At 43.5% G+C, this 26,156-nt stretch overlaps 1 protein-coding gene across 1 annotated transcript in view; it reads right to left on the minus strand.

Moving 5' to 3' along the window:
- Positions 1-574: 574 nt before the first annotated feature.
- PPP1R7 (protein phosphatase 1 regulatory subunit 7) overlaps positions 575-26,156 on the minus strand; it is a 27,162-nt gene continuing 1,580 nt past the window's right edge. The window contains exons 2-9 of the mRNA XM_029913738.1: positions 18,620-18,675; positions 17,480-17,545; positions 16,054-16,184; positions 14,525-14,687; positions 9,092-9,208; positions 5,446-5,550; positions 4,199-4,285; positions 575-951 (exon numbers count right to left, since the gene is read on the minus strand). Coding sequence (XP_029769598.1) covers positions 775-951; positions 4,199-4,285; positions 5,446-5,550; positions 9,092-9,208; positions 14,525-14,687; positions 16,054-16,184; positions 17,480-17,545; positions 18,620-18,652 — 879 coding nt within the window. The 5' untranslated portion in view covers positions 18,653-18,675 and the 3' untranslated portion in view covers positions 575-774. The remainder of the gene's footprint in view (positions 952-4,198; positions 4,286-5,445; positions 5,551-9,091; positions 9,209-14,524; positions 14,688-16,053; positions 16,185-17,479; positions 17,546-18,619; positions 18,676-26,156) is intronic.

Raw genomic sequence — 26,156 nt, forward strand, 5'->3', positions numbered from 1 at the left:
AATGTGGGGGAAATAATGTAAGGCACAGATTTAAGCCTCCTTAGATTCAAAAGTCAAATTCATAGTCCCTCCCACCCTAGTCCAGACACTAGCCTCTAGCTCCTTCCCCAATCACCTACTTACAGTGGCAGCATGTAACAGTTATCACTTCCCATCACCACAGCAGCGTGTGGACTGGCAGTTCATCCAGCTGCTCGCGCACACACATCCTACTTAGCTCAGTCTTTTGTTTTATATTGAGAATTTTTTTAATCGCAGGTTTTTAAGCAATATTCCAACCAATGAGTGCTTATCTCAAAAAGAATCAGAAAAGATGGAAACTCTGGACAAGGGTAGGAGTGTTAACATAGTTCAGTGCCTGTAAAGGACTGTCACCCCCATTTCTCCCACTACAAAAACTGAAGGTCTATTCACGGGGTTGTTACTGACTTGAAGACTTTTCACTCCTGTTCACCAACATGATTACTTGATTCTGAGACACAAGACACAGCTGCTGGCTCAGCCTGAACACAGAAGCTTGCTGACGAAATGCCCAATACAAATAAACACTCATACAACCAGGAAATATCATGTGTTAAGATTTAATAATAATAATAATAATCATAATATTTCAAAAACAATGAGAGAGAGAGTGCATTATACACAAGATCTGGTACTCAGTGCTTTTTATTGGCCGTTTTCTCTGTGCCAGTGTATTTGGGTCGTGGTAAGTGGATAAAAAACCCAGCTGGGACATTTCTCCAAGGAGGGAAGGAGAGAGGTTAGGCAGGAGGTTCAGAATCGGACAAACGTGGCATCAATCTGCCGGACAGAAGGAAGAGCCAGCATGATTTTGCGCCGGTACTGAGGATCCTTCTGCAGGGGGTTTCTCTCCAGATATACAGTTTCCAAATTCTTGGCTCCCTTCAGCTCATCCAGGTCACTCCAACTCTCAATGAGATTATCATTCATCTGTGAAGCACACACACGAACACTCCCAGCAAAGCTTCATTAGTGAGAACATAACCCAGACAGACACTGCTCATGAGGAGTCACCCGTTACCGAGAACCAGGGGGCAGTTAGGCTGTGCGGTTACCAGCCTGGTAGAATCTGCTTGGTCCTGCTTTGAGCAGGGGATTGGACTAGATGACCTCCTGAGGTCTCTTCCAACCCTAATATTCTATAATTCTATTAATCTAGCTAGAAAGAATGACACCATATGAGCTTCCTCAATCTGAAGCCTTGCTGAGCCTTCTCTGTTCCCTACTCCAAGCACAGTTATTCTTCAGCAATATCTACCACAACACCCGCCCCCTGGTAATGTGTAACCAGAATTCAACTCAACAGGTTTTAACGTACCATGGAAATGCCACCTATTGGCTCTCTCTTGTCTACAGAGCATCACAGGAATGTCTTACTCACTGCAAACCCCACTCCCTCGTGACTTGTCCTTCAGCACATTGCTGCAGTTTTGGCCTCAAGGATAGCTTCACAGGTTTCCCTTTAATATTGTTTCCCTAAAGCCAGCCCCTGCCTGACAAGGCAAAGCTTGAGCTCTCCAGTCTAAGGGCACCAACCTCTCCTAGGCAGGACATAGGGGTGGAAATGCTGTGAGCCTCGCTTCAGCAGGTTTCCTCTCGTGTCTCCATTGGGAGGCAGTCTGACTCTCACAGAAGAGGCTGCATGGTTCAAGCTATAAACCTAAGGCCTACTCAGATCTCAATGCCATCTACAACAGAGGCCTCATACCCCCCCACTGCAACCAAATCCCCACAGGGCTAACTGTGGTCTCTTGACAGCTTGGCTCCTTCGAACGCTGCTGCCCAAAATACACCCACTGGAAGGCAGGGTGGCTTCCATAGCACAGAGACTCCATGCATGTCACTGTAGACAGTATGCAGCAGCTGGCAGTACTTTGAACCACAGTTGGCAAGGGGGAGGGATGCAAACACACCATTCGGTGTTATTAACATTCTGTCCCACGTTTAGATCCTGGCCAAATTCCAGTGGGGGTGTCAGAGGAAGGGAGGAGCATACTATGCAGCCACAATTCCCCTACCCCAGATGTGAAAGCTTCAGCTCTCCTTTGCTCCTACAAGCAGAGCTTGGAGGTTCAGAAGAAGTTACAGCAGCAGCAATATCTTTACTCTCAAAACAAGGGACCAGACCTCTTTCAGTGCACTGCACCCCACTCACATCATGCAACCAAGACAAGCAGCACTGAACTCCTAACTTCCCCAAAACTGCAGTTGTGAAGTGGAAAGCAGTGTCTTTCCTTGAAGTGCCTACTTCCCACCACCCCAGGGAAAGACAGCTGCTCTAACAACAGGGGCCATGTGTCACCAAAGGATCGTCGTGGGGTTAAGACACTGCATTGGGCCTCTGGAAATCACTTCTCAGCTCTGCCACAGAGTCTCTGTGTGACCTCAGATAAGTCAATCTGTTGGTGCCTCAATCGCCCCTGCCCCCATCCATAACATGGGAGTCATTTTTCCCTACTCAGAAGGGTGATAGAGAGGCATTCATATACTATTGTGCCAGGAGCCATATAAATACCTAGTTAGAGTAGGACAAACTATCTGCAACATTCCTGGACTTAACAAGTGATACAACATCTGTGCTAACTTTAATACCCTTTATTTAGGGCACGGAATAGGGTCAGAAGGATGCATACAGCATTTAGGAACTGGAACCCTGCAATTACCGGTAATTAAAAATAATTCTTTAAGGTGGGCTTCATGAAACTGTAACTAGAGTAGGAGCAACACTGATGTGCTTTGAAGAGAATTTTGCCCAGTTCTCTCCATCAGGAGGGATATAGGGCCAAGTTAAAAGAGTATTAAACAGGAAAGCTGGAGGCTCAGATGGGGAAGGGAGTTAGAGATCAGAAGCAGACTTTTACCAGTGCACTGCTCTCCATTTCAGTAGTGGCCTCTTCATAAAGTCAAAGTCCTATAGAATTAGGTTGCTCCCTTTCCTTCCTGAGGAAGAAACACCAGCAGCTGGAGCAACTTCTTCTGGGAGCAAAACGCTTTGTAAATTTCTCCATTTGGTTCAAAGGGGAGAGTCTAGTAATTTGAAAAGAATCGCACCACATTCTGCACACACAAGCTAATCTGTACTGTCTCACTTTGAGGACTGTAGTAGGCCACACTTCTTGGGATGCCTGAACTCCTTGGTGTATAAAGGCAGTTCATTCTGGCATGAGTAGGCCCAGATGGGAACCACAAAACTGACTAATACGGCCTCTGAAAGGTTATATTCAAGGGTTGGAAAAGCACCGTCCAAGAAGCCTCTATACTGGATTCTAGCTTAATTTCATGTCCAGCTACTTCCCAGTCCTGCAGACAAAGCCTCCATCCAAGGGCTCAGATACTGAAAAGTTCCAAATGATGAAAACGTGAAACAGAAAAATATGGCTTCAATTTATTAAGCACTAGAAGAGCAAGTGCTGACACACCCTAACTGAACATAGCAAGAAACATTGTACACTATGGGGGCTGGAGCACTGAGATTCCAGGTGGATATCTACTCCTCTGTTCAAACTTTGTTCCCTTCCTGACAGAAACTGCAGAAACAAAATGCAGGCCTTAGCCATCCAGGATGCCACCAACCAGAGCCAGCTCAGTATTATGATCTGGCTAGCAGGAGTGGAAACACCCAGAGGACAGCTGAATTTTTCCCAAATGGTTACAAGGAACTGACCAGACTGCCTCTGCTCTAAAACTGCTTTTAAACGCTTTCGCTCACCTCTGCAACAAAATGCATTATATCTACTTCTATTACACAGCCATACTGTAACTTACAGAAAAGCTAGCAGTACAAAAATGGGGGACGGCAGAGCTCTATACTTCAAAGCCATCATGATTAGGGCTATAGCCCGAGCACAGTGGCAAGATCAGTATTCTAAGGAGATAGGCACCTGACATAATTAAGGGCCTGCTATCACTAAAAACCTGTAAAATGAATGAACTTTGATGACTTTTCTCATAATCCCTCCCCCCATGCAGACAGGTAAGGAGAAGAAGGGCTTACAACCTTGTCTCCAGAACAAAGGGAACATTTGAAAAAAAAACTCAGTCCACATCAGCTCTAATGAGCACTGTAGCTGGAATCTAAGAGACGTACGACTCACAATTTTAAACCCTCCCCACCACACCCAGTCAAGGAGAAGGATTTCTTTCAGTATGTATCTATTTCAGCAAGGCCTGCACTTACCCAGAATTCCTGCAGCTCTGTTAGATGGCTGACATTTTCAATCTTTTTGATCCTATTGGATGCAATGTCCAGCATTGTAAGTTTGTTCTGAAACAAGCAAATGAAAACTTTAGCTTGGATTTCCTCATCTCCTCCTCTACCCCACTCTGAATCCCAGAGCTGAAAATTCTGAGAAGCACTAGTAACACCACTGCCAGCTGGCTATATTGTTAGCTAGCAAAAAATACAATTGGCTAATTAGTCACTAATTAGTATTGTCCTATACTCCTACCCAGGATTATAAAACTTCTGAATATGAGAAAAAATACATTCAGTGCAAGGAGAACTCTCACTGCTTAACTACAGCAGAGAAGATAGTTTTTAAATCAAGACAGCTTGCCAACCTCCCTGAAACAACTGAAAACAATTACTAGCTGGCCAGTAGTTGCTGACGAACCAATTACTCCTGAGCAGTGAGCTTTCCTTGTAATATTTTAAGGTTAGTAATCAGACATTCCAACAAGAAGTTTTGGAATCTACAAAAAATCTGATTAAAAGAACTCTAAGGCGGCAGGTTTAAAGACAGGAATTCTATGCATTAGGAAGCCCAAAAGTTTTAGAAAATATATCTCTGCATATGCAGGAGATCAGCTAAATTACTCTGATTCCTCTGATCTCCAGGGGTGCCTCACAATGCCACCTATTGGTAAAAGGGCATGGAAACATCACAGGCTTCTCCGTAAGGGCAATCCAAGGCAGAAATACAGAAAGTTGGACGGATTTAAAAGAGAAAAATGGCATGGTTTGCCTCTTCTGACCCATGACAACTCACTTAGTCATTTCTGGTGCCTGTGTAAGAGAAACTCCTGGCTACCTATTACAGATCCAATTCATCTTTCAACTCAGGAGTTTAGCAGCAGAGATAACCAGCAGAAGTGTTGTTAGGCCTCCCTGTGCTAGTTCGCAAATTGTTACATTAACTGCTTCAAGACTCCATCTACCTGGTACCGTTTGACAGTCCACTCCAGACTGACTAGAAACATGCACGTTCCCAGCAGAAGAGGAGGCGGCTCATGTTTTGTTTTGTTGTTTTAGGTATAATAGATAAAGAACGTATACGGTTTTCCGAGAAGTTCAACTTTCTTTGGGTAACTTAAGGAAAACAGGAACTTCCCAGCAACACCAATGTAAGACGAACCCAGCCATCCTGGGAAGTATTGTGAGGCCAGCCCTGACAACTTCTTAAAGAAAGCTAATGAGACGCTCACATTGTTCTCCAGTCCCTCTATGACTTCTATGCCGTTGTGGCTAAGGTACAGCTCACGCAGATTCACCAGGTTCTGCAGACCCTCGATCTTGGTCAGCCGGTTGCTCTGAAATTGTACAGGAGGCAGTGAAAGTCCAGCCCAAAGGAATGAACCCAGAGTGAACTCTTACACAAGAAAGAATTTCAAGAACATTTCTACAGAGCACAGATCATTTAGATAGAAATAAAGTGCATGGGAAGGAAGGACTTTGCATGTTACAGAGGAAGGAACTGCACAACGCTGTACTTGATGGATCTGGGACATTCAGTTACTTTGAAACATTTGTAACCAACTCACAAGAGTCCCTTCAAACCTGGCAGGATCTCGGATTCTCTCCCTACTTATGACAACTGCAACCCTGAAGGCCTTTTCTGTTTAGTCTCTTTAGAAGACCAGGCAAGGACTTCAACAGCACTCATTTTATATTGCTCTTTTATGAGCTGGGGAAGAGGACGATGTAGCAATTATAAACAGACTCCCAAATACATCTGTTATGTGCTTACTGTGTCTGTCATACATGCGAAGTTTTTATTGGCAGTGAAACACTGTGTGTACTAATGTCTGATTGTTATACCCCCTGCTGGAACTTGCCAGGCTACTATACTGGTGTGCAGGGGAAAAGAGATTGTTTCTCTGACCCAGACTGAGGTGTCATTAGAGGAGGTTTTGGAACAAACTGATAAATTAAACAGTAATAAGTCACCAGGACCAGATGATAATCACCCAACAGTTCTGAAGGAACTCAAATGTGAAATTGCAGAACTACTAATTGGGATATGTAATTTATCATTTGAATCGGCTTCTGTACCAGATGATTGGAGGATAGCTATTGTGACACTAATTTTTTAAAAAGGTTCCAGACGCAATCCCAGCAATTACAGGCCAGTAAGTCTAACTTCAGTGCCGGACAAACTGGTTGAAACGAAAGTAAACAGAATTATCAGACACATAGATGAACGTGATTTGTTGGGGAAGAGTCAACATGGTTTTTGTAAAGGGAAATCCTGCCTTACCAATCTACTAGAATTCTTTGAGGGGGTCAACAAGCACGTGGACAAGAGGGAAAACCAGTAGATATAGTGTACTTAGATTTTCAGAAAGCCTTTGACAAGGTCCCTCACCAAAAGCTCTTAAACAAAGTAAGCTGTCATGGGATAAGAGGGATGGCCCTCATAGATAACTGGTTAAAAGATAGGAAACAAAGGGTAGGTATAAATGGTCAGTTTTCAGAATGGGGAGAGGTAAATAGTGGTGTCCCCCAGGGGTCTGTACTGGGACCAGAATTGTTCAATATATTCATAAATAAGGCTAAGTTTTTGTCATGGATATTTTTAGTAAAAGTCATGGACAGGTCACAGGATATAAATAAAAATTCACGGAAGCCCGCAACCTGTCCCTGGCTTTCACAAAAAATATCCCTGACAAAAGGGTAAGTGGGTTCAGCACCCACTGCTGCTGGGGGTCCCTGGTGCCGCCCCCCTCCCTGCCGTGGCTGGGCAGCTGTGGGGAGTCCCCTGCCGTGGCTGGGCAGCTGCAGGGTCCCCCCACCAAGGTGGGGGCTGGGAGCTGCGGGAGTAGGGCTGGCTGGGAGCTCCAGCCCCCAGGCCAGAAATGTCACAGAGGTCAACAGAAGTCACGTTCCGTGACAAAATCATAGCCTTATTCATAAATTATCTGGAAAAAGAGGTAAATAGTGAGGTGGCAAAATTTGCAGATGATACAAAACTACTCAAGATAGTTAAGCCCTAAGCGGACTGTAAAGAGTTACAAAGGGATGGGTGACTGAGCAACAAAATGGCAGATGAAATTCAATGTTGATAAATGCAAAGTAATGCAAATTGGAAAACAATCTCAACTATATATACAAAATGATGGGGTCTATATTAGCTGTTACCACTCAAGAAAGAGATCTTGGAGTCATTGTGGATAGTTCTCTGAAAACATCCACTCAATGTGCAGCGGCAGTCAAAAAAGCAAACAGAATGTGGGGAATCATTAGGAAAGGGATAGATCAGGGGTAGGCAACCTATGGCACGTGTGCCGAACGCGGCACGCGAGCTGATTTTCAGTGGCACTCAGTGGCCACCGGTCTGAGGGGGCTCTGCATTTTAATTTAAATTTTAAATGAAGCTTCTTAAACATTTTAAAAACCTTATTTATTTTACATACAACAATAGCTTAGTTATATATTATAGACTTATAGAAAGAGACCTTCTAAAAAGGTTAAAATGTATTACTGGCACGCGAAACCTTAAATCAGAGTGAATAAATGAAGACACGGCACATCACTTCTGAAAGGTTGCCGACCCCTGGGATAGATAATAAGACAGAAAATATCATATTGCCTCTATATAAATAGAAGGTACGCCCACAACTTGAATACTGTGCGCAGATATGGTTGCCCCATCTCAAAAAAGATATAGTGGAATTGGAAAAGGTACAGAAAAGGACAACAAAAATGATTAGGGGTATGGAACGGCTGCCGTACGAGCAGAGATTAATAAGATTGGGACTTCTCATCTTGGAAGAGAGATGACTAAGGGGGGATATGATTGAGGTCTATAAAATCATGACTGGTGTGGAGAAAGTAAATAAGGAAGTGTTATTTACTCCTCCTCATAACACAACTAGGGGTCACCAAATGAAATTAATAGGCAGCAGGTTTAAAACAAACAAAAGGAAATAATTCTTCACACAATGCACAGTCAGTCTTGTGAAACTCTTTGCCAGAGGATATTGTGAAGGCGAAGACATTAACAAGGTTAAAAAAGAATTAGATAAGTTCATGGAGGATAGGTCCATCAATGGCTATCAGCCAGGATGGGCAGGGATGGTGTCCCTAGCCTGTTTGTTTGCCAGGAGCTGGGAAAAGGGCGACAGAGGATGAATCACTCGATGATTATCTGTTCTGTTCATTCCCTCTGGGGCACCTGGGCAGCGGCCACTGTCAGAAGACGGGATACTGGGCTAGATGGACCATTGGTCTGATCTAGTATGGCCATTCTTATAGTCAAATGTTTTTTAATACTTTTATTAGTTCTGCATGTTAAAAGTGAGACACTTGGTATCAGGGCAAAAAGGATAAATCCCCTCATTTAGCACAGCCTTGGGGAGATTTCTTCTTTTCCACTGCTGCAGCAAGAGGAAAGCATCCTCTGGGGACTGCTGCTGTAAGGTCAACCCCAGTGCTTAATTTGTGCTAGGGCTTGCCAAGGCTGAGCCTGTAGGCTTGGCAGTTCGTAACCCTGGCACCTCTGGGATTCCCATGTCAGTTATGACAGTAAAAAAAAATGGCTTGAGCCCTGGCACCTCTTTCATTACAATTACTAGAAGTTAGTAAACGTATTTCAGCCAAGGAAGCAGAAGTATTTCTTTCTTCCTCCCCTCAACCAATGTAGAACTAGACACCCATTTGATGCACTTATAAAGTGCTTGCAGTTCCATTTTCAAAGGGCATGAAACAAAATACCAAGCACAGAGAATGTCAGTCTTTAGCTGAAGAAACAGTGCAGATCTGCTGATTCAGGCTGAGTCATGCTTTAAATTGAGCTGTGGTTTACATGTTCCCTTGTCAAGGTGGAATGAGGAACCCAGGGAGGATCAATACCTGTATACTGAGCACTGTCAAGTTTGTCAGTGCATCCAAGTTCTGGAGCTTGGTGATTTTGTTCTTTCCCAGGAATAGGCTGTCCAGGTTAGTCAGTGTGTCAGTATTCTCAATTGCCTGTAAAATGACCAAAGGAGGCAGTGTTACTGCTCTGGGCACTACTCCCAGCCTTAGGTGCCACCACCAGACTCGTTTAAAGACAGTGTTCAGATGGTGGGAGCACAGCAAGCAAACCTAGATCTCCTGATCAAATTAACCATTCTGTCCTTCTGGATCTATGAGTGCTAAAATGACTATTCATATTCAGATTAGAACTTATGCCATACCATCCAGATGTTTTTCCACCTGGAGTTTTGAAAGCAAGCAATCTTAGATGTTAGAGATGTTCCCACAGCGGTTCTCAAACTTCATTGCACCACGACCCCCTTCTGATAACAAAATTACTACATGACCCCGCCCCCCGGGGAAAGGGGGAGAAAGGAGGTGGCTGGAGCCCGGGGGTGGAGCTTGGGCTTCAGCTTCAGCCGTGGGTCCCAGCAAGTCTAATGCTAGGCTTGGCGACACCATTAAAATGGGATCGCAACCCACTTTGGGGCCTGGACACACAATTTGAGAACTGCTGTGTTAGTGAATCTGGCATCCCTAACTAGGGGGAAAGGAAAGGGGAGACAGTCTATGGAAAGATCCAATTTTTCTGGTGGAGTTCACATTACTCTTTATAATCCCCAAAGAAATTTAATAGTCTGATGAGCAATTCCCTAGAAGGCAGAAGCCATTATCCCACGTCACCCAGAATGAATAGTGAGCTGAATCCATTTAGAAAACTCCCTCTTAACATAATAAATAACTTCAGAAGACAAACACATTACAGCCAACCCAATTGAATGAGAATGGAAGTTATTGTGCTTGGCAGATACATTGGACTTGTTTTTAAAAAGGCTTCTGAGGATGGAAGCATTTTCAATATTACAAACACCATGTTCCATCCATTGAGATTAACTATTGCATTCATCCACAGCTGTGCTGCTGAGAATCACAACCCCGAATGATTCTGCAACACCTAGTTCACATGAGCTGGGGCCTGCCTTGGGGGGGGGGGGGGGAGGGGGGGCAGGAGCAGCACAAATGCCAGCATGCTTTCATGGAATGAATCCAGCAGTGGGAGCTAGGAACTCCTGAGTCTTAATCCTGACTCTGCCATTGTGATGTGTGGCCTGAGGCAAGTCATTCAGCCTGTGTCTCAGTTTCCCTATAATTAAATAAGGAGAATAATGCTTTTTAGTTTCACAGGGATGTTTAGTTCATAATGAGACAGTGCTTTGAAGATGGAAATGCTATACATGTGCCAAATATTACTATTAGTACAACATGTGCCATTCTAGTTTAAGAACCGAACTGCTTGGAGTGAAGGGGGTGGGGGGAAGAATGAGGAGATTTCCCTCTGGATGATCAAAAGAACTGTATTGTTTCCAAAAAGAGATGTGTCCAGCCCTCCTTACCAGAGAAAGTACCAGAGGGCAGTGTGAAAGGGGGGATCCGAGAGACTCCCATAAAGAAAAGGAAACACAGGCAAGCTTAAAAAAAAAAAATAGGGATCTTCAGCACATAAATAATTGAAGAAATTTTCTTTTCCTTCTCCCAGAGCCTCAAAGGCATATAATATTGATCAGACAAGTCATATACAACAACTTATAATGGACTCTAAAGTAGCTCAGAAAAATATTCGAACAACAAGAGTGTTGTAATTGAAAAGGCTTTTCGGTGTCTGCCATGTAGCCATCAACAGACGGGGGAGAAACTTGCAGCTAATACCACCTCTGATACAACCAGCTGATACCCCCTCACTGGCAACTCCTGATGTGGTAATGGGGAAGAAAATGCTTAGAGTTCTGGGGATATGTAAGGAGAAGAAAATGGATGGGGAGGAAGAGGACGGATCTCTCTCCTTAAAGCAATGAGAGTCAATGAGATGCTTATTTTAGTGAGACTATTATAGAATAAGTGCAGTTGGGAGACATAAGAGGTAGGTCATCAGTTAAACATCTGTTTGATAATTGGTTTAGTCCAGCCTGGGGGGGGGGGGGAAAGGAAAAGCAAGAAAATTTACCAGAACAGGCACAAAATAAATTTACTTGCCCGTGCTTATCATGACACCACCAATCAGAGAATTAGCAGCATTTTACCTACCCATCACAAAGAAGAATTACTTGACATCAAGTGAGAGAATTTTGCAAGGCAACTGACCCTTGGCTGCAAATTCCAGTGCTCTTGCCATTCATTCTAATGCACCCTCTGTCAAGAAGCCAGAAAAGTCCCGAGCATCAAAATATTGATATGACCTTGTTAAAGATTGAGATTTCAAAAGGTCCTTTCTTATGTCTTCACCCTACAGATTTATCTCCAGGTATCTGTCCAGCTGTAAAGCACAAGGCACAAGTTACACTGCAGAAGAGAGCTACAGCTATCAAAGGTTTTTATTGCCCACAAACCCAACAGGGACAGGAGCTATTTCCTTGCGTCTGCCTGGAAGTGCACTCCTCTCATCAGTGCGCTGCAGCAGCCAGCCACTTAGGATAGGGCCACTTTGAGAAGTCAGAATATGATCAGTCTACAAGGATAGGTACCATGTTTCTAATTTTTTTTTTTCATTAAAATAAGCTTTAGAGGTTACATAATCTGATGTGACCTATCTCCACATACCTTTCAGTCCTTTACCATGGAGGACAATGCACCTAAATTTGTACTTATTTATTTTTAAGCTGTTGGAAGAGATTGTCTGGGTAGACCCTATCTGCAGCAATACAGTATAAGAACATAACAGGATCCTCTCGGTCTTTCTCTACCTTGGAATGATTCAAATTGCCTCATGTACCCACAGATGTGGGATAGAAGCTAGTCCACTGAATTCAGTTTGCTGGATTCCTGCCTGTCTCTCCAGGCCACCTATGGAGATCCTATTGCCCTGTTTATGCAAAGTCCAAGATTCCCAATCATTTAACTGGCTGCAGCCCCAAAACTGCAGTGTTATTCCCCACAGCAGTTTCATTTCACAAGTAATACTTCCCTCTGTTGGGGAGAAATGGATGGGGCTCTCTTTTAGCTGTGAAGGGAAATCTACTGACTCTATAATGCAAGCAAAGTGCTCCTCCCCTTCAGCCTAAAAAAAAAGGCTGACCACAGGGAAGGGGAAGGAATTGCACCTGGGGTCCATGAAGAGAAACGTGCTCCCAGGTGGTTATGATAAAAAAAAAAAAAAAAAAAAAAAAAAACTTCAAGAACTCTCTCCCCACCTCAGATGCTTTCCTTCTTTTCTTGTTATCGCCCTCAGCACAACAGCTGGTTTACCAAAGAAGCTGAGTTAAAGGGATACCGTCAACTTAGAAATCACCATTCAGACTGACATTTTTCTACCTACTATTGTTACAAGCATTCCCTAAGTTTCCTATCTTGAAAGAGATTAGGGAAGCATTTCTCTCTATTTCACATTATTTATCTTGAGCATTTGACAGCATTTTATGTATAGTCAGTTTCAGTATTCCCCATGTTCCCTTTTTTGTGTGGATCTCACACCCAGCAACAGCAAGAGAACACACAATTGGCAGGGGTATGTAGTATCTGAAACCACTCCATCTTCTTGAAGTTGACCATGTCCCTAAGGTCAGGAGAACCACATGGGTGAAAACAAATGATAGAAAGGAAAAGTCAGTTGTAGGATAGGAGATGTACAGGCATTTTAGGCTATAAGTGAAGTAAAATAACTAATTCTTACTATAGGTTAGCAACACCTGCATGAAGCAGCATAAACCAGAAATGAAAAAACAGATCTAAGCTTAACAGATTTCAATACTCAAACATGTATACCTGAACACAGTGCCTTGCTCAAAAAAGATGAAAGGAAACTGAAGACACATTGGACATCTGAGTCCCTCTCCACAACCAACATATGACTTGGGTGGGCGGCTGGCTTCCCCTGCTGTATTCCTGTGAGACAGCTTTGATTCTTGTATCAAAAGTGTTACTGCCTAAGTTATTGGCAAGCTCATGGCACTATTCCAGTATGATTACATTGTTACAAGAACCTGAGTATTTTCAAGGCAGAAATCAGCTTTTTTCTTATGATGCCCATGATCTTCTTTTCCTAGGGTGCACTGTCCCTTTATGGAACAAAAAGAACAGAAGTACTTGTGGCATCTTAGAGACTAATCAATTTATTTGAGCATAAGCTTTCGTGGGCTACAGCCCACTTCTTCGGATGCATAGAATGGAACATATATTGAGGACGGACGGACGGATGGACGGACACACACACACAGCATGAAAAGGTGGGAGTTGTCTTACCAACTCTGAGAGGCCAATTAAGTAAGAGAAAAAAAACTTTTGAAGTGATAATCAAGATAGCCCAGTACAGACAGTTTGATAAGAAGTGTGAATCTACTGAAACATTGAATCTATCTCCCCATGTAAGTATTCTCACACTTCTTATCAAACTGTCTGTACTGGGCTATCTTGATTATCACTTCAAAAGTTTTTTTTCCCCTCTTACTTAATTGGCCTCTCAGAGTTGGTAAGACAACTCCCACCTTTTCATGCTCTCTGTATGTGTATATATATATCTCCTCAATATATGTTCCATTCTATGCATCCGAAGAAGTGGGCTGTAGCCCACGAAAGCTTATGCTCAAATAAATTGGTTAGTCTCTAAGATGCCACAAGTACTCCTGTTCTTTTTGCGGATACAGACTAACACGGCTGCTACTCTGAAACCTGTCATTATGGAACAAAGTGAGTCACTGCAAGTAACATTTTCAGAAGTGCACAGCGCATCTAAATCCTAATTTAAAAAGTCACTGACACACTAAGTCAACAGAATGTAGGCTCCTAAGTGACATCTGAAAATAGAACTCTGGGTAAAATTTTCAAAAGCACACAAGAAATAAAATGGACCATTTCAGTTATGCCTAATCAGTTCTATATAAGACTAAAGTAATCACAGAGTAAAAAGTCCCAATCAAAGGAAAGCAGCATGGCTGGATTGTCTCTGATAGTTCAACTAGAACAGAGCTTTCCAGTCTCCAAGATGTATGCAGAACAAGACAGAAGAGAGGAGCAGCTGCTCCCTTTCTAGGCTGGTTTCTGACCTCATCTCTAGAGACGGGACTGGTCAGCATCCAAATGAGTGAGTGTGCAAGGAAGAGGACTTGGAAAAGACTAAGCCATACCCTACCACTCCAGATCTTGCATAGCAGATATTACAGGTACTCCCTTTTTCTCCAAAAATATGTGCATTCCTTCTATCTGCCCCTTCCACATTTCTATGCGACACGACTGGGTTGTCTCAGTTGTATCTAGCCAGCTATTACTGGATCCCCATCTACTTTCACCACAGAGTAGATGTTAATTTTGCTACTACTATACATTTGCAGTCGTGCCTACCCGGATTCGATTGGATCCCAGCTCTAACATCTGTAATTGCTGTAAGTTGCTCAGGTTCTCAATTTTGCTGATTTTATTGTTGACCAGGAAGAGTTTTTTAAGCTGGGTGAGCCGGTCTAGTCCTTCAATGTGTCGCAGCAAGTTAAAAGAGATGTCCAGGATCCTGCCATAAGCAAAGCAAACAAAGACCTCGTCAATCCAAGGCAAAAGCAAAGGGAGACCATAGAAAGGGTACTTGCATACGTCGGGGGGAAAGGATCTAAAGCAAATTTCCATTTTGTTAGCACACCGAGCTATAGGGAGTCAGAAAAGGCATTTGTTTACCATACAGGGAATTAAATACATGCTTAAAACAGGGTTTGAAGAAACAAAGAATTGGCACTACTGTTACATCACCATCTGAACCTAACCCAACAGTGGCACTTCGGCCTCCAATTTTAAAAGTGCTATTACAACATCCCTTTCCCAACCCAGCATGTCCCTATGGAAATTCCCTCTGAAAAGCACCAGATCAAAACCTCCCTTAAGCACTAGACAGTTACTACTAGTGGAGGCATTTATGTACTCAGTCTAAACTAAGCTGAATTTCAGTATCCCCAACAATTTATCACCTCTTGCAAGGCCTCGTGTCCTCTAGCCAGGAGGACAGTATACAGAATTCAGCTGCTTGGAGGAGGAAGGATGAGTTTGTGGTTAGGACACTGGACTGGGATTCAGTTCCCTGCTATAGATGTTCACTGTGACCTTGAGCGAGTCACTGTATAATGGGGATAACAATACTCTCTTTCTGCTACCTTTTGTCTGCCTTGCTAAGTTAGACTGGAAGCTCTTCAGGGCAGGAACTGTGTTTGTATAGTGCCCTGCACAAAGGGGCTCTGATCTCACTCATGGCCAGTAGCTGCTTTTATAATGCAAACGCTAGTTACAGTGGTCACCACAGAACAGGGGGGAGGGATAGCTCAGTGGTTTGAGCATTGGCCTGCTAAACCCAGGGTTGTGAGTTCAATCCTTGAGGGGGCCACTTAGGGATCTGGGGCAAAATCAGTACTTGGTCCTGCTAGTGAAGGCAGGGGGCTGGACTTAATGACCTTTCAAGGTCCCTTCCAGTTCTAGGAGATAGGATATCTCCATTAATTTATATTTTAACAATGGGAGGCTACACTCCTCTTCTCTGGGGTAGAAGTCCATTACCGCCATGCAGCACTCCAGCCACACATCTGCAGTACATTTAATTTTTGTCCCTAATCGCCTCCAGAGTAATTAAACCAGTTTACAGCAAGACCTAAATCCCAATGAAGAACACAAGACATTGTGTATGTAGCACCCATGTGAATCTCCACAAGAAAAGTCTACAAGCAGAGAGTGCCGCTAATGTAATTAAGGTTTGGTTTTTTTTTTTTTTTTTTTTTTTTTAATGCCTAATGATACATTTTGCTTGACAACCACTTTATAGAAAGCCTGCAGACTGGCAGCCTCATTTACTACATCACCATGCAGTCCTGGTCATTCCCTCCTCGCTGGATACTCACTCAAGGTCTGTCAGGGCCTCTAAGTTCTCAATCTTCCGAATCTGATTGTCGTAGAGATCCAGTTCTCTGAGAGTCTGCAGCTGTTCCAGGTTCTCGATGCACTTAACCAAATTCTGACGCAGACACAGAGTCTGAGTATTGGGGATAAGTTAAAAAAAAGCCACAACAAAGTGAGAAAAACCTCATGAGAAAAAAAAAAATGCATCTGAAAAAGACAATATGCACCCTTTCTTTGGAGTTACCATCAGACTCCATTTTATAGTTCACCCCCATTACCATGAGAAGAAGGAAATGTCGATCCAGTTTCTTTAAGGACAAGAAAAGCACAGCCATGCCAGGTATAGGGTGAGGAAGGAGCACATAGAACTGATGCTGTGGCTAGCCCATTAACTAAAGGCCCAATTCAAGTCAATAGGAATTTAGTCATGGACTTCAAGGATTGCAGGTTTCAGCCCAAAGGGAGTCATGTTCTAGAAGCAGGGAGGGACCTCGTTCCCATTATCTTGTTGAAAGGATTCTGCTATGCCACAGACTTGCAAAGTAAGGACAGGCCATTCTAGCTGAAAGGATGGACCATCACACAGGAAGAATCCTTGCAATGCTGAAAAAAGCAATACAGTCAATACATTTTTCTACAGAATTTTGCTTCTCTAGTTTTGTTAATAGCAGTCCTGCTGGAGCTAGTTACACTTCAAATTAGGGTTCAGCATCACAGTTTGCTGGTCCAAAGACCAAAGAACTTACTTCCAACTGACTAGTCTCTCAACAAAGGCATATTTTATGTTTCAGCCTATCATAGAGTATACTATAGTCTCAAAATGCACAACAGTGATTTTCAGAAAGCCCTCAAAAGTTATTGTTATGGCAGATGTCACCAGGTCACACTGTTAAAAATCTTCCAAGTTGATCGCGTGCAAGCAAATTTTTAGTCTTGGAAGAAATGCTTGTAGTGGTGTTAGGTTTTGGTTGTGCAAGTTTAGGTGTAGAGGCAGCTTTGGGAAGAGACGGAGTTGTGGAAGCAGCAGGAGAGATTGCTCTCTGCCTCGATGTCAAATCTTGAAGCAGAGTTTGTGTTGAGCTGAGATTCCTGAAAGAAGGGAGTTGCCTGCACCTCTGTTCCAGGATGGTGTGTAGGTGTAAATAAAGCAAGTTACACTTTGAATAAACCTAGATTCCACGTCACTGAGTTCTCCTCCACTGGGAAGCAGACTTACAAGACCCTGACATCTGCTGCTGCTTGGCAGAAAGGCAGGTACATTCTTCATAGCCACACATCTTAAAAGGTTATTGCTCATTAGAATCTCTGCTGGTTCCCAGCTAGAGAAAGACTCATCATACTGGCTGACTTACAGATAAATGACATAAAAGATTCGCAGCTCCTAGAGTTGCTTGTACCTTGATGCTCACCATCCCTTCTGAGTCTCACCTTCACTTTCTTGAGCACTTCAAATCCCTCGATCTTTCCAATTCGGAAATGATTCAGGTCAACATCCTGAAAGAGAAAAGACTCTGACTCATCCGCTGGCTGTTTAGGGTTGAAGGTTTGTTTCATGATAGTGTCTTCCAAGTCCAGAGTGCAAATGTTGCTTGTGCCTTGCCTTGAAAGGGAGACTGTAGGTTCATAGAATATATAGACCTCAATATGACCCCTTCTTCTTAAAAAGCTTGCAAAACTCTGGTCTTGCAGGCAGCTGTGCGGCATTAAGTATGAGGGGGAGCTTGGGTTTGTTGCCCAAGATGGCATGTCTGCCTACAGCTGAAAAAGTCTGAACTAGAGAATATTTTAGTGATTATAGCAACCTGCATGTGTTTGGTTCATTTAACAGAAGGGAAGTTTTTTGGATGAGTTTAGATCTTATGAAGATAAAGTGCTAATTCTATTGGCTAGAGCTAGGTACTGCACAGGATTCCCATACATACCTTTCTAGTGTTACCTCAATCCTAACTAGAGCATCCTTTGCTATTCCTGTCCTGGGCCTCTGCCGGCAGAGATTGCCAACTGTGTCAAATTATTTGGTGGTTTTGTGACTTCAGATGTGAATAGGTGAACAGCTAATACATTTACCATCTGTGCTGCCTAGTCCCTGCTCTTCAGTTTTTGCCAGAGAAACATACAAACAAAATGTAAATACAACACCTGCCAAAGTTCAGCAAATTTCTCTGTAAACAGTCTCTCACAATTCATTTATCTGACAGGCTGAGTGGATAACTTCCTATGTGTGCTGACAGAATAAAGTTTTGCAACAGCAAGGAGATCTTTAAAGACAGTCTAACAAATGCTTACAACCTGTTGCTTGATGTTTATATTGTTTCTGCTTTAAAATGACTCCACACTTGTCCTAATAACCCAAGTTGTTACAAAAAAATCCAAGCTATTGATTTAAAAAGTACATCTTTGCTTCTGATTGTAAAACTCAAATTCAATTTTGGGGAGATCTGGACAGCCAACACTTCCGGAAGAATTATTCCTCTTGTCCAAGATTCAAATACTTTCTCACAGAACTAGTCATCCTTTGCCTACCTTTCCTTCTTTAAATAAGTCCGATATGAATGCAACCAGCATTACCTCAGCTTCTGGGTCCAGGTTAATTGTCTCCATATCGACTGGTGTCTCTGCTTCTCCTGCAGCAGAATGAGAACATACAGTATAAACTCACGTTATACATCAACTGATGGAAAGGCTGCAGTGCTTCTCCACTGGGCGGGGAGGTGTGGGAGTGAATGCTCTTTAGGCAATCTAGGAAGGTGAGAAATATACTGCTTTGAGTCTTTGCTGCACTGGACAGAAGCTGCAGCTACATGAATGTCAACACTGTCCATCTAGTTGAGAATGCAAACGTCACTAACAACAGAATTTCGTACTTTGATACATAGTGCAGAAAATAATTATAAATCTCCAGCCTAGCTCTAGTAAAGCTGGTAAATGCTGCTGGCTCAACACCCAGGTATGATGGGGGTTTCTGGTTGAAGTAGTGACTAATACCAGGATGCCAGGTTTTAGCAGGACTGTTGATTTTTCAGCTACCCTGACATTTAGCTCATTTACTCCTGCACATTCTCCATCTTCCCTTGTGAACAGTCACAGTTGCTGAAATAACTGCTCTCCTCAGATAACCCAGTACAATGTTCCCAGGGGAAAAATTAGCACACACAGGTTGTCTGGCAGAAACACATTGACCTGCATGTTCAACTACCTGAAGAATTCCACCCTTATTGAAATACTGAAAGCATATGTTACTGGTTTGCATGCCTTCTTGAATGGTTTTTCCTTTTTGTTTAAATGAGCACACCAATATTTTAGAATGCAGCATTTGTTATGCTGGGTATGTTGTTCTGGGAAATGCTTTTACATCTCTGGAACACAGCCCAGTATTTTCATGCACTTCTAGCACAATATTAGAGGGTATTTAGTGGAGAGATTCATGTTGAATAATTCATGTGTGTTTCCCATTTGGTGAAGAGGGTGGGCTGGGTGTATCAATTTCAGTATAAGATTTCAAAAGACAGATATACAACATACGAACAGGTTACATTTCAAACCTATGGTCCCCTTATGCTGAAGGAAACCTACAGGAATTAACTACTGCTGAGCACACAGACTTTGGATTAATCCTTATATCGCTTTATGCGATCTCACTCCATTAGCCCCTTCAGTAATACCTGATCCTATTTGTATTTTGGTTCAATCAAGCATCCATTCAAATGACTAATATCCAACTACACTGGACAAGTGCATTTCTTAGATGTACCTGACACACACCCCGGCACTGAAGGGATTCATGGTACAGAATTAAAACTCAATAGAGTCTAGCAGACAGATTTGCCAATATTCTCAAATTCTGTAATATATGTTGCCTGCTTTACTTCTACTATTGCCCCTATTTCATCAATTCAGAATGGGAGGACTGACTGACTCAGGGGAATTGACGAGTGATATGGAGCCTTTGACTTCTATCTTTCTAATTTGAATACAGCATAAATCAGCAGTGACCACAACTTGTAGCCATCTGACGTGAAACAAGCTTGTGGTTTGGGAGCCGTTCTGAGTAACATCACAAAAAACTCGGCCACAACTGACACCAATCAGTATGCTGGTTGGCAGCCTCAGCAGATGCCAAAGGATGAATTATCCTGTGATCCTTCCAGGCAATCCCTTCTTGTTTGGGTTGAAACACCTTAGTAGAAGCATGCTCTGCCACTGCCAAAGCTGTACACATTCTATGGATGACTAGAGTAAAAAAGGCTGCCAAACTGCCAACAGCCTCAGCCCAAACAAATTACGCTGCAACGAACAGCCCAACTGAATTTACAGCCAGCCAACTACAGAACTGCAGGGCAAGACTGTAACAACAATTATTTGAGATCTCACTTGAAACTAACACATTCTCCTTGTATTAAGAAGTATAAAGAGCCTGTTGCAGGGCATAAGGTACAAGAGGCCACTCCACTGTATCTCTACAATTCTCCAATGACAACATTGCCAAAACGATACAGCTGGTAGATCATTGTGATTAACAAACACTAGTATTATTCAAAACCTTACTGTGCTTTGTTCCATGACAAGCTCCCTCAGGATCACCTCGGTACTGACCGTTCACATGTACTTTCTTTGGCGGCAATGAGTTAATACAATACTACTTTAACTGGTGAGCCCCGATTGGAAGGCTCGACATAAGTGCACTAAACAGACATTAATAAAAAAACCCAAAAATCCCTGTACTGTCACCATTTGACATTGGGTAAAATAAGCCACAGACAGGTTAGATGGTTTATCTAAGGTCACACGCAAATTCTGTGTCAGAGCCAGGAATGGAAACCACATCTGACTCCCAGTCTTGTGCTTAAATCAATAAGGTAATGGAACCTCTTAATGACAAAGTCTGCCCTTCCCAGAACACTCTACATACTTGTATATGCTATGCTAACACCATGAGTATAAATAAAGATTTCATTGGGAAGAACATGGCTGCCCACCTGATTTCACTACTCATACATAATTCATGTTATCCCAAACAAGTGCCAATAAAACTTGTCACCACACTAGCATTTATTTTATGGCAGGGGTTCTCAACTTTTTTCTTGAGGCCCCCCTCAACAGGCTAATAAAACATCAGGGCGGGGGGGGGGGGGGAGGGAGAAGAGACGTGTGGGTCTCTGAGCCAGGGTGTGTGGGGGAACCCTTGGGCATAGGCATAGTTTTACTTCTATTTTTTTTTGGGGGGGGGGGGGGGGGCAAGAGATGGTGGGGCTCAAGCCAGGTCTGCAAAGCGGGGTCCAGGGAGGGAGCACTACCTCCACCCTGACTCACTCAGGAGGCCACTCAGCCTGTCTGGGCTATGGGGGGATGCAATCAAAAAAATATAACTCAAAGTGGGGACTCAGTTCAAAAAGTTTGAAAATCGCTCAGGATGCAGGGAGGGGGTAGCTGGGGCTGTGTACAGGTGGGGCGGGCTCCCAGTGCTGCTCCTGGCTTGGGGGGCTTGAAGGAGGGGGTGCTGGCATCAGCCCTGTGCACAGCTTGGGGGGAGGGGAGGGGGGAAGAAGGGAACACTGGCTTCAGCCCCGCGCCACTCCTGGCTTGGGGGAGGCTGTGGGGGGGGGGGGGTGTGTGCCAGCTTCAGCCCTTCGACGCTTCCGGCTTTGGGGGAGGGGGGGAGAGGGGGCGCCAGCTTCAGCTCTGTGACGTTCCCGGGTTGGAGGGGAGTGTAGGAGGGCGCTGGCTTCAGCCCTGCAATGCTCCCAGCTTGGGGGGAGTGTAGGGGGGCGCTAGCTTCAGCCCCGCAATGCTCCCGGCTTGGGGAGGTGGGGGGGGGGAAAGGGGGGCGCCAGCTTCAGCCCCGCGACACTCCAGGTTTCAGCACTGGGGCTTGGGGCACCAGGTTTCAGCCGTGGGGCTCTGCGGCCCCCCTGAAAGGGCTCACGGACCACTAGGGGGTCACAGACCCCCAGTTGAGAACTGCTGGTTTATGGCACGTTAGAGACAATCTTTAGAATTCCTAAATCTTACTTAGATTTGGGATTAACACGTCATATTAAACACAATGTTTAATATGTTAAACATATTCCTGTATGTTCTGTATCTATCTGCTTGCAAAGCTGGGTTGCCTTAGTTACTTTAAGTCATGCTATTTAAAGCAATCCAGCTTTAGAGTCAGAGCAAGAGTTATCAATACATAAATAAGCCAGCTCAAATGTTTCAAGAGTAGTTTTTTAAAGGAGACAGCAAGAAACCCTCTCATTCCCTCCTCCTTCTACTCTCCTCGCCCACACGCATTCATCCCCGTTGTAGTTACAGCAAAGAAGCTGTACACGACCTACTTTCCCATGGGTTTAGAGAGACAGAGTGGGCTGGAAGAACCACTGTACCACTGGAGAAGTTGGGGGACTTTTCCCTTTTCTATTTGTGGTAGCTAAAATTATAAATAAAGACAGATTGTGGATTTATTTATTTATTTATTTGACACTCTTCTAACAGGGTTGGTATTTTTTAAATAGTCCAGGCAGACAGCACATGAGAAGTCCTAAGGTGCCAAATAAATATAAATAGTGATGATGATAACTGTGAAATACACATGTGTGAATATATATCAAGTATAACAACCTACAGACATGCAATTTAAAACCAAATATACAAAAGTCAGGAAATGTAAAATAGTTAAGATTTACATAGCAATGCTGACTCCCCCGCCCCGCCCCATTCTATATCCTACATATTAAGATGGATTACACATTTAATAGTCTCATCAGACAGACCTATATATGTGCAACACAGGTGACATAACATTGCTATAGGAACCTTAAAATGTATTTCGATTCTGCAAAGTAAGTAATAAAAACAGTACTAACAGATCTACTTCCTATTGGTAGTCTGTCTGTAATCTTCTTATTTCTCTAACAAAAATAAGTTTTTACTGCTCTTTACTCCTGTTAGCACTTTATATCCAATACTGGCTCCTGCATTATCACCAGAACTATTATGTTCTGATTGCAGAATCTTTTGATATCTGTGGTGGTACTGGAGCCAGAAAGAACCCTGCTTGATTTTCAGAATCAATGCACTAGATAGAAAAATAACAGGTTTTTACTTGTAAACTGAGTAAAAGTGATATAGCATCACTAACAGGCATCAAACACATAATCCTATACTGGTATTTTTACAGTCATTGCTAAGAGTAGAACTGCACTTTAACTCGTGTATTAAAATATGTTAATATTGGTTTAGCACAATTTTTTATATATATATTTAACTGTGTTTTCTGAGGAAAAAATAAAAAAACCTCCAACACAACTGAGTTTTTGTGCAACTTCACTGATTGCAAGGTACAAAACTCTACAGAGTCCATATGTAGTTTTTTTCTGCAAGATTGAGTTCCACATTACAAAACTACTGGTTTATGTAAGTCCATAGTACCACAGGCACTTGTAATTACAAGCATAACTGCACTTTTCTTTAACTGCAAATGCATGAAAAAATATTAGATTACTTATAACTATGTTATTTAAAAACACATATGCTATTCCTTAGAGAACTGATTGCATGTGAAATTTGAAATCTCAGCTGTTTGAGCTATCCATGTTTAAGTTTACCTTTCAGTTGTGTAACTCAAACTGGTTGGCTGGATTTAACTATAAATATTTCAACCAAGGCAGAGAATAGGTATTTTTATTTTTTAACTGATAGCTTTGGATGGAAAGATGAAATCTAGATGGAAACATTAAATAAGCTTCCAATTTATACTGTCCATCCAATCTAAACTTTGTCTCCTTTGTTCTGCAATGGAAATATGCTGTTTGATATATACTGTTTATTAACTGTGTAATAAAGATGTCCAAAGAAACAAACACATAAAATCTAGTCCCAGGGTACAATTAAGCTATGTCAGTTCTATATACAATCATAATGTACTGTGTTGGTAGAGAAGAATTTTATGAAAGATTGATCTGTTTGGCATTATCAAATATGTTGATTATAAAAGTAGGGCTTCTGATTTATGGTTTTAACCAATAAATACTGATAAACCACTCCCAATACTACAAAAAAAATCAGTGTTTATCCAATTAAAACCAGAAATACACTGGAAATGGTTACTTATATCTACAGGTTTGTCTACATGTGGACTATAGGGGTGTGATTTTTAACAAGCACTAAAGTGTTGCAAGTATTACAGCAGGGATAGTCAATTATTTTTTATCAAGGTCCAAATTTCTTGGTCAAGGTCCAGACCTCCACCTAGCTCCTCTCCCCTAACCCTCTGATTGCTCCCGCCCCACAAGCTCCTTGATTGCTTGCCAGCTCCCTGCCTGCTATGCCAGGAGAGTAAGGTGACCTTATTTCCCTAAACTGAAAACAGGAAGCAAGGGGCTGGCCTGAGCCACCTGGCATTGCCACTCCCACTCCCAAGTTCCTCTGTGCCCCGAATTGAGCCAAGTAGCAGAGATGGGTAAGAGGAATGGTTATGGACTGGGATCTGGGCAGCAAAGCAGTGTGTGACTGTGCGTGAGTACTTTTGAGCTTGGAGCCAGGAGGTGAAGCTGTTGGACTATGATCTCGCTAGTGGTGCAATGCCTTTTTGGGGGCTGGGATAGCAGAGGGGCAGGAAGGAGGCTCCGGATAGTGGGAGTAGGGTGACCAGATGTCCCAATTTTATAGGGACAGTCCTTATATTCGGGGCTTTTACTTATATAGGTACTTATTACCCCCCACCCACTGTCCTGATTTTTCACACTTTCTATCTGGTCACCCTAAGTGGGAGGACCCAAGGAGACTCCAGATAGCAGCCCTGGTGAGATGGGGGGAAGCCGGGATGTGGTGGAAGCAGGTGACTGGAGGCGGACTGGGGAGGGAAAGAGACCGGTTGGGTGCGGGACTCGGAGCAGGGGAGGAGCTGGAGAGAGCTCCGGGGACTGGGGAGGACATAAGGCCATGGTGGAGGCTCCAGAGACCACTCAGGGTCAGGGGGCAAAAGGCCAGGGTGGGGACTCCAGGAACTGTTTGGGAGCAGGGGGCACGAGATGGGGGCTTCCGGGGACTATTTGGAGCACAAGTATGGCTCCGCTTGGCTCTAGCTCAGCTTCAGGTTGCACACAGAGGCAACATGTAGCTGTGGCTAGTGGAGGGGGGCACAAATGAAAGGTTCTGGGGGTCACATACCCCCCCCACTTCTCAAGACACCCAAAAGCAAGGAAGCTTCCCTGGCAGCAGGACTCTCCATGTGTGTCCGTGCAGTGCAGGGGGGGAGCATGGCGGCTGGCTAAGCTCCTCCCCCCTAGGTCCACCATGGGGCTGCATTGCCTGTCACCTGCAGATGGTCTGCAAAGCAGGCAGCAGTGCTGAAACTCCAGCAGCAGGCAAGGCGAAACAGCCCCATGTGGGCGGGAAGGGAGGAGCTCAGCCAGCTCCCCTGCTCCCTACCTGCACTGCACCAACACAGGGAGAGTGCAGCTGCCAGGGGGAGTGCTGTCTCCTCGCTTCTGGGCATACCCTCCAGGGGCAGCCGGAACAATCTGGGGGGGTACGTGACCCCGCCAGCCCCACCATGCGTTGCCTCTGCCCCCGTGGTCCACTGTAAAGCATCTGGCTGCCTGGATTTGGACTGCAGTCCGCCTATTGCCTATCCCTGCATTACAGTATGTCCTACTGTAATTAATAATGTATAATATATGTAACATTACAGATATACAAAGCCCCCAAACCCTCCAATTTTTGGACATATATAAAACTCAAAGATCACTAAAAAAAACCCTGCAAATAATTAATAAACCCCTAAAAACAAGAGCCCTAATTATAAGGTGCTGAAGATTTATGTAAATTGTACAGCAGTTCCCATATGTACTTTTTACAGCAAGTAATGCAGAGTTATAGTATATTGGAATGGATCCTTGAATGGGTCATGGGATTTTAAACTTTCCTAGTATCAAAGGGGTAGCCATGTTAGTCAGGATCTGTAAAAGCAGCAGAGTCCTGTGGCACCTTATAGACTAACAAACGTATAGGAGCATGAGCTTTCGTGGGTGAATACCCACTTCTTTGAATGCATGTAGTGGAAATTTCCAGAAGCAGGTATAAATATGCAAACAAGAGTGAGTCAGGCTAGAGATAACGA

This window comes from Terrapene carolina, unplaced genomic scaffold (assembly GCF_002925995.2).
Source record: "Terrapene carolina triunguis isolate 2854851 unplaced genomic scaffold, T_m_triunguis-2.0 Scaffold837, whole genome shotgun sequence".
Lineage (NCBI taxonomy): Eukaryota > Metazoa > Chordata > Testudines > Emydidae > Terrapene > Terrapene triunguis.